At 61.6% G+C, this 8843-nt stretch overlaps 1 protein-coding gene across 1 annotated transcript in view; it reads left to right on the forward strand.

Moving 5' to 3' along the window:
- Positions 1-8843, forward strand: part of DDX41 (DEAD-box helicase 41) — a 15729-nt gene extending 6886 nt beyond the window's left edge. Inside the window, exons 2-13 of the mRNA XM_026659340.2 lie at positions 1045-1347; positions 1582-1654; positions 1858-2011; positions 2135-2271; positions 2622-2784; positions 3311-3442; positions 3630-3701; positions 3994-4090; positions 5732-5881; positions 7079-7150; positions 7614-7724; positions 8104-8843. Of these exons, the coding sequence (XP_026515125.1) occupies positions 1045-1347; positions 1582-1654; positions 1858-2011; positions 2135-2271; positions 2622-2784; positions 3311-3442; positions 3630-3701; positions 3994-4090; positions 5732-5881; positions 7079-7150; positions 7614-7724; positions 8104-8240 (1601 nt within the window). The 3' untranslated portion in view covers positions 8241-8843. The remainder of the gene's footprint in view (positions 1-1044; positions 1348-1581; positions 1655-1857; positions 2012-2134; positions 2272-2621; positions 2785-3310; positions 3443-3629; positions 3702-3993; positions 4091-5731; positions 5882-7078; positions 7151-7613; positions 7725-8103) is intronic.

An 8843-nucleotide genomic window follows, 5' to 3' on the forward strand; every position in this document is an offset into this window, starting at 1 on the left:
GCCCTGCAGATGCGTGGCCATGGAATTGCCTCCAAATTCACTCTCGCTGCATACTTGTGCTCCACGCTGACCGATCATTTCAAAATGGCTAGACCGTGCGATTCCAGAGCAAATCTCAAAAGTGTGACTGATGTGGTGCTGCCTGCTTGAATCTGCAGAGAGCCTGAAAGAGTAGCGCAGGGAGTTCTGACCTGCCCCAGTCAGTTCATTCAGGGTCCCATGGACTCCACAGTTCTTTGGCTGTGGAGCCTGGCATTTTCCCAAGATGCCCTGGGATTCACCCTTCTGCTGTAGCCAGGTGCCCAGCACGGTGTGGTACTGTTTACTGTGTGTATTGTGGTAACACACAGGGGGCCTTGGTTGTGGCTCAGGGCCCCATTGTGCTAGGCTCTGCCCACACACACGTGTTGTGTCTGTCGGGCCCTGCTTGCAGCTGATCCTTGCTCCGCAGCCACCCTCAGCTGTGCGCACTGTCCCACGGTCGGAACAGCAGGGCTGGGGACTCTGGGAGTGAGAGCTGGAGCCTGCTCTCCAGCTGGGGAATTGGGAAGGCAGACACGTGTGCTGGCAAGATAGGCAGCCTAGAGAGCAACGCAGCATCTGAGGCCTAGAGAGCTGGCGAGATAAGCCGCTGAGGGCTACAGCTCCTTCCCTGGCCTGTGGGGGGGACCAGGCCCCGCCGGGGGTATAACAGAAGCACCGCCCTGGGAAATACTCCTCAATAACTCGTATCCCAGGGGGTGCGTTAACCTGAGCGCCTCGCTGGGAGCGAAGGATATTCCAGCCTTGGCCATGGAATTAGGGTTGATGCAGAGTGGAGCAGTTGCTCCCACTGTGCCCCAGCGCACATGGGAACCGGGCCGCAGCACACCAGAGCGCCAGGCAGTGCCTGGCCATTCTGCTCGGGGGCTGACAGTTCAGTTGCTCTGCTCTGGAAGTGGGCCGTGTGGGTGGATGCTGAGGGATGCAGGCTTGGGGTTGTGTCCTCCCTTCGTGGGTGGCCCCAGCTTTTGCATTAGTGCCATTGGAGTCTGGAATTCTGAGGGGCTCGGGTCTCTGTCTGGGGGATCGGCGGGTACGCAGCTGGGCCGGTCCACCTGCTGCCTGGCCAAGCAAAGCAGCGTTCAGCTCTGGCTGCACCCGCGAGTGCAGCTGAGTCAGTTTGGTTTTCCCTTTCCTTGCTGACCCTCCTCCCCTGCCCTCTCCTCAGCTGGAAGGCGCCGCATTACATCCTGGGCATGTCGGAGGCACGGCACGACCGCGTGCGCAGAAAGTACCACGTCCTGGTGGAGGGCGAGGGCATCCCCCCACCCATCAAGAGCTTCAAGGAAATGAAGTTCCCGGCAGGTGACTTGGGGCAGGGAGGAGTTGTCAGGGGGCGGCACCTTGGTGTGTAGTGCCTGGAGGTCACAGATCCAATTGAGGGGACCCAGCCAGGCCCCCCGAGCTGCTGGTCTGGAGGCAAGGCCTGGGGGGTGCCACTGACGAAACAAATGCTATTGGCAACTGGGTGGGTCACAGCCCCACGTCCGGCCACTTTTGTGCTGCTAACGCCCCCCTCCCCCCACGTTCTGTTCACAGCTATCCTGAGAGGCCTGAAGAAAAAGGGAATCCAGCAGCCGACCCCCATCCAGATCCAGGGCATCCCCACCATGTGAGTGCTGCCTTTCCCAGCTCTGGGAGCGCTGCCTGCTCCATGGCCAGCGGGGTGAGCTGGACACCCTGCCCCGGTGATGCACCATCTGCCGCCTCCCTGGGCAGGGCACCGCCCTGCCTGGGAACGCACAGGGGCCGGCACAGGGCTCCTCGCTGCGTTGGAGTCTCTTCCCACTGACCCGCTCCCCGTGTCTCCTGCAGCCTGTCCGGCAGGGACATGATCGGCATCGCATTCACTGGCTCAGGGAAAACCCTGGTGTTCACGCTCCCCGTCATCATGTTCTGCCTGGAGCAGGAGAAACGGCTGCCATTCTCCAAGAGAGAGGGACCCTATGGACTCATCATCTGCCCCTCTGTAAGTGTGCTTGGCTCACGCGGGCGGGTCTTAGCCGGCGGCTTGCTGGGGTGATGTCAGATCTGGGCATCCGCCAAGAGAGGCGGGCGTAGTGGGGGATAATGGACTCTCTTCTCTCTGCAGAGGGAGCTGGCCAGGCAGACCCACGGCATCCTTGAGTACTACTGCCGCCTGCTGCATGAGGACAGCCTGCCCCTGCTGCGCTGTGCCCTCTGCATCGGGGGCATGTCCGTCAAGGAGCAGATGGAGACTATCAAACAGTAAGTCCTGCTGCGGGCGGACCTGCGGGCAATACCCTTCCCTCCCTGTGTGGGCGCCCCCGGGAGGAGTGCACGCAGCAGCCTGTCTCACTGGGCGCTGCATCTCCTCAGGCCTGCTTGGGAGCCGGGTTCTGAGCCTGCAGCCTCGGCACCCTGCAGGAGGGGATCAGTCTGAGGCGAAGGTGAGAAGGCTGGGGTGGGGGCTGGGCACGGTGGCCGCCAGCAGCATGCGGCTGGGGCATGCGGTGTGGTGTGCTGGGTCCCTGGCGAGGTGGGCAGCTCGCGGGGCCCTTCCTCCCCTGCAGCCAGATTGCGCAGAAGCCCTGACGCCTGCCTGCCCTGCCCTGCAGCGGTGTGCACATGATGGTGGCTACCCCGGGCCGCCTCATGGACCTGCTGCAGAAGAAGATGGTGAGCCTGGACATCTGTCGCTACCTGGCCCTGGATGAGGCCGACAGGATGATCGACATGGGCTTCGAAGGAGACATCCGCACCATCTTCTCTTACTTCAAGGTAGCTGGCGGGTAGCGGAGGTGTGGGTGCAGGGCAGCCTTTGCCCTGAAGGGTTTAATTCCCTTGTTCCCAGTCCCTGGCCTGGCCCACTCAGGAGCCCGGAGGTGTGTGTTGCCAGCACAGCTCTCCACCTGCCCGGGGAACGCTGCACCCAGCTCCTGGCTGGGGCCTCGCTGGTTGGTGTGGAGTGCCAGGGTCCTGGCTGGCAGGACTAATGGTTTCCTTGTCAGGTCCCGGCTGCCTCCTGCAGCTTCTCACTGTGGGTAACGGCTTTGGCCTCCCAGCCCTTGGCACTGTATTTCTGCCCTGTCTCACGCTGGCTGTCCCATGTGCCGCTCTGTCAGGGCTCTGGTCGCACCGTGTACTGCCCCAGCCCTGCTGGCACAAAGCTGTTCTCCAAGGGCCCCTGTGTAGGGAGTCCGGGGTGCCTGCCAGCACCCACTGGCTCTTGCTGAGCTCCGCTTCCCCCATTCGTGTATTGGCTGAATGGCCGTGCTAACCTCCCTACCCTTGGCTCTCGGTCCAGGGCCAGAGGCAGACCCTTCTCTTCAGTGCCACCATGCCCAAGAAGATCCAGAACTTTGCCAAGAGTGCCCTGGTGAAGCCCATCACCATCAATGTGGGCCGAGCTGGAGCTGCCAGCCTGGATGTCATACAGGTGAGTTCCCAAATGCCCTGTGCTGGACCCCAGCATGGCTGGGTCCCGCTGGCCCTGCCGGAATCCACGGTCTGCCAGAGGGGTTTGCTCTGAGCCCTGCGACCTGTGCCTCCCAGACAGTCCCGGCCCTGTGCGTATTCTCCCAGCTCCCTCACCTCTCTGACCGGAGCCCTGTGCTTGTGTTCAGGAAGTGGAGTATGTGAAGGAGGAAGCCAAGATGGTGTACCTGCTAGAGTGCCTGCAGAAGACCCCGCCGCCCGTGAGTACCGCACACCGGCTGCCCCAGGGACTGTAGCTGCTCCTGCTGGTGGAAGGCAGCCCTGATGCAGGCCAGCTCTTCCTGGCCCTGTGGCTCGCCACGGAGTGGGGAGGGGAGTGAACGAGATCGTGCCCAGGCCCTTCAGGGTCCACAGCACTCCTTGCTGTGTCCAGGCTCTCAGCTGCAGACCTTGCGGCCAGCGGCTCTGCTGTCAGGGCGCTGGTCGGTTCTGTGCAGCGCGGGGGGCGAGGGTCCGATGGGGGTCTCTGTGCTGACGCTGGCCCTGTGGCAGGTGCTGATCTTCGCGGAGAAGAAGGCTGACGTGGACGCGATCCACGAATACCTGCTGCTCAAGGGCGTGGAAGCAGTGGCCATTCATGGAGGGAAAGGTCAGTGAGAGCTGCTGGAGAGCAGTGCTGCCCCCAGGCGGCCAGCCCCAGCATGCACTGCTTCGGGGATCCCAGCCTGAGCACAGAGTGAAACATCCAATCTGATTGAGGCTATTTGCCAGTCAGGTGCATTCCCCAGGGGATTGGTAGCCAGGGCCGCGAAGCGCCCGTGCAGGGGCTGGAAAAGCCGTGGCTGGGAGGTGTAAGTCGCTCAGCTTGGGCAGCTTGTTGCCAAGAAGGATACGGAAAGGCTCCCCCAGAGCGGGGTGCTCCACAGCCTGGCTGACAAAGGCATCCCCAGAGAAAGTTAGATCAGGCCTTGCCAGGAGAGGTCATTTCCCAGCTGTGAGGGTCATTGAGCTTTTACCAGGGGAGCTGATGGACTCCCCATTGCTTGGAGTCTGGAAGGTGAGATTAGATGGCTTAAAAAGTTAGGCTTGAATCCAGTTTCTGGGGAAAATCTCCCAGCCTGCATGCCTGGGGTGATGGGCTGGATGGTCACCGCGGTCCCTTCTGGCCATGGACTCTGAGTTGCCCTGTCCCCCCCCCCCCGCTCCCCCAATGGCCCATGGAGGGGGTGAGTTGCACGCAGGCCCTCAACGTGCTCAGAACCCTGCCCCTCTGCATTAAGATAATGACTATTCCAGTCTCAGGTTTCAGGGCATCAATTGGTCACCTGTGGGGGTCAGGCAGGAGATTTTTCTGTTGGTGCATAATTGCCTAGATGTATTCTGGGGTTTTCTCACCTTTCTCTGGGATGCCAGGGATCGGCCACAGCTGGAGACAGGGCACCTCTCAGGTGGACCAGTGCTCCGAGGTGGTGTCTGCATGCTAGACTGGTGGGTCTTGTTGACATTCTCTGGGTTTGGGCTCGAGAAGGAATTTCTCTCTAGGTCAGATTGGCTGGGAACTAAGGGCTTCTTCGCTGGGAGCATGCCATGGAATCCAGCTGACTGCCCTGAGGGGAGCGGGGGAGCAGGAGGCAGTTGCAGGCGGGTCCTGGCAAGACAGGGGTAGGAAGGCAAAGCATCAGGCACCTGGCAGCAGAAATGGTGCAGCCCAGAGTGTGAAAGGGCAGGGCTGGGATCCCCTCTCAAAGCTAGCAGTTCTGGCTCTCAGCAGACTCAAGCAGGTAGCGCTGCACCAGCTCAGCCTCTGTTCACATTCCCCAGCCGGTTGCCACAGCCCTGCGGGTAGAAACGTAATGGCTTTGAACGAAAGCAGGGGCTGTGGGGCCCTGAGATGGCTTCTGAGGAATGCCTGTAGGGCAGTGCTGGGAAGGGACTAGACAGCCCAGTTCCCAGGCCTCTGCTGTGAATCTGGCCCCAGCTCCCTAATGTGACGAGCTGTTCTGGGCTCAGCTCCATCTGCCCTGGGCCATGGCCAGGCAGGTCGCCACACCGGGTGCAGGGCCGAGGAGATGAGTGAGCCTTCCCTGGACCGGCTACTCCCTCGGGCCCCCATGGGACCCTGCCGCGGTGGCCGACCCACGTGACCCTCTGCGTCCGGTGCATGGGGGAGGGGTCTGACTAGTACTTGGTGCATCGCTCTGCCACGCCCCACTGTGAGGTGGGTTTGGGGGCAGGGCCCTTAGCTGGCAAAGCTGGACCTGCGCTAACCCTCTGGGCTGGGCCCTTGCAGACCAGGAGGAGCGGACGAAGGCCATCGAGGCCTTCCGAGACGGGAAGAAGGACGTCCTGGTTGCCACCGACGTAGCCTCCAAGGGCTTGGATTTCCCAGCCATCCAGCACGTCATCAACTACGACATGCCGGAGGAGATCGAGAACTACGGTAGGGCAGAGGGCTCAAGGGCGGGGGAGGGGGGTGAGCCAGGCAGAGGTGTTACCCGCACAAAATTCTGTTATTCGCACGTTCTAGGGCACTCACTTTTACCCAGTTCCTAGGGTTCCAGGCGACGGGCTCTGGGCTCTGCCCCACCGTGGGCTCCGGGCAAACACCCTTTCCCTGTGGGCTCCGGGCTTCATCTTTTTCGGGTTTACAGGGTCTTTTACCAGTGAAAGAGCCTTACACAGTAATATCCTACTTAACCTCTATTTATTAACAATCACCAAAGCAGACGGCAGACGCTACACACACAGTGCTCACCACTCCCAATAAGAGAGAGGAACTTTTCCCTCTGGCCAGTCAGGCTCAGGATCAGGTCCATCTGGGGGATTCCAGTTTCTGCACGGTGTCATTGGCAGTGTGTTGAGGTCTGGCAGCTCCGATCGTGGGGCTGGGTCCTGGAGTTGGTTCCCAAAAACTTCCTTTTGGACCCCAGTTTACATAGTGAAACTTGAGTCCTGCTTAGCTGTACCTTAACCAATCATCATACTAAAATGTTACTAACCAATCCTAACATTGTAACAAAATTCTCTAACCAATCCTACCCCACCACCTTCATTAATTTACACCTAGCAAAATTAATTACGTAACAGCCAGAAACAATCAAAGAACCAGACAGATCATACGGACAAACCATAGGGAAGTGGGACCATAATGATAAACAATAAAAAAACGAGGATTTCCCAACCACAACTGTTGAAATGGTTCCTTGACAGACGGGAGGCATCAAACGGAGTTGTCTGTATCTGGTGATGGTGGGGGCCATTAGCACGGGGTCTCCTCCTACACGGCCGTGGGCACTATGAGGCCGGCATCTCCGTTTGGGCAGCCGGCTAGGACCTTGTTTTAATGTCCTGTAGATGGAATGTGGGGATGTGACTTCCTGCTTCGTAGCTCACGGCAGCTGCTATTTTTTAACCTGGCTGCAGACGGAGGCTGATCCTTACGGAGGGTGAGCCAGGCAGATTGCTTTGCTCACGCTGACGGCTCGGTTCAGGGGTGGGAGGACAGGTCCTTGGGCCTGTCCCTGCAGTGGCTGCTCTCCTTGTGGTGGGGAGTTCCCCAGTCTGGGTGCCCAGCTGGATTCCTGCCTGGCTCTCTGCACTCAGTGGCCTGGCCCTGACTCTCTGTTTCTCCCCATAGTTCACCGAATTGGGCGTACGGGCCGCTCAGGGAACACTGGCATCGCCACCACCTTCATCAACAAGGCCTGTGGTGAGGGGCGCACGGGAGCGGGGCTGTCGCTGCCCTTTGGGTTCGCAGCAGTTGGGCTGAGCTGGGCCAGGAGTCTCTCTGCCCTGAGCGCTTGCCCCCGGGCTGGGCTCAGCGCTTCGAGGGGAGACCTCAAGGAACACTCACCTGCTGCAGGGAGTGGGCCGGGGCTCACTAGGGGGCGCTCCCTAGCACAGGCAGGGCTGGCCCCATGTGGCCCAAGGAGCAGGGCGGGTGACTCAGTAGGGCTGCCCGTGTGCTAGGGGGTGCTGTGCTGCCCTGCGGGGTTTGCTGGCTCTCGCAGACTCCTCTTGTCCCCAGCTCGGCTGGTTCTGTCCCCTCCCCCCCCGCGCCTCAACTGGAGTGAGCCAAAATTGCCCTCTGTCCTGCTGTGATACCCAGATCTCATGGGCCCTTGTGGGGTGGGCAAAGCCGGGCTCCGTTCTCACGTTCCTCTCTGCCCCAGATGAGTCTGTGCTCATGGACTTGAAGGCGCTGCTGTTGGAGGCCAAGCAGAAGGTGCCCCCGGTGCTGCAGGTGCTGCACTGCGGGGACGAGACCATGCTGGATATTGGAGGTGAGGGGGTCGGCAGCTCCCAGAAGCCCAGGGGGGCGGGGGGGCCCGGAGCACTGCTGCCTGTGTGGTGGTGCAGACACAGAGGGGCAGGGCACTCTGGAGCCCTGCACTGCCCGGCTGGCAGGCCGCTCCTCGGGCAAAGCACCCAGAGCTGGCACCTCCAGCCCCCGGCGCTCCCCTTGGTTGGAGCGCTAGCCTGGAACTCGAGAGGTCACTTCCCTGCTCTGTCGTGTGCGGTCTGGGGCTCAGCTCCCCACGTGATGGGCTGGCCCTGCCTCTGGGGGGGCTGGGCTGGGGCTGCTTCCCCCTGTGCCGTGGGGTGTGCACACTGCCCCCCCCCCCCCGCAAGCTGCCTCTGACCCCACTCCCTCCATTGCAGACGAGAGGGGCTGTGCCTTCTGTGGGGGCCTGGGCCACCGTATCACCGACTGCCCCAAGCTGGAAGCCATGCAGACCAAGCAAGTCAGCAACATCGGCCGCAAGGACTACCTGGCACACAGCTCCATGGACTTCTAGCCCAGGCTCCTGGGCTGCGCTGCTGCCTGCGGTGTGTGCTCGCTGGGCCAGGCAGGAGAGTTCCTTGGAGCCCAGCAGCCTTGGCAGCTGGCCCCACTTCTTCCCAAGAGCACGTGGGGCCGGGGCTGTCTGCAGGCAGTGCCATGCCCCTTCCCTCTGGGCTCAGACGTGTCGTAAGGTGCCCTGTGTTGTGTGGGCCAGGGGCCGGTGCTGCTCGGCCAGGCCCCGCGGTTCCTGCTCGGAGAGGAAGCACCGGAGCTATGCTGCAATGGCCCATTACATCAGTCAGTGTCACCATGCAGAGATGGGGCAAGCTGGGCCCCCAGCCCCAGCCTCTCGCAGGCCCTGCAAAGCCCCATGGCACAGGAGAGCCAGGGCCAGAGGCAAACCCGGCCCTTGTCACGCGGGGCTGGGCCCAGTGACACCTGCCGAAGGCCTGGGGCTCTGAGGGGTGGTTGTGCTGGCCTCACTCGAGTTGCTCGGGGCTGGAAGGGCAGCCTGGGGCTCTGGCCGACCCTCTGCTGCGGGCCGTGTCCGGTGCCGTCGCTGGCTGCGGAGGAGCTGGGCAGCGGGGCACCGTCTCCAGGCTTGGCTGCCTGAACC

The sequence above is a fragment of the Terrapene carolina genome, unplaced genomic scaffold (assembly GCF_002925995.2).
Source record: "Terrapene carolina triunguis isolate 2854851 unplaced genomic scaffold, T_m_triunguis-2.0 Scaffold629, whole genome shotgun sequence".
Taxonomy (NCBI): domain Eukaryota; kingdom Metazoa; phylum Chordata; order Testudines; family Emydidae; genus Terrapene; species Terrapene triunguis.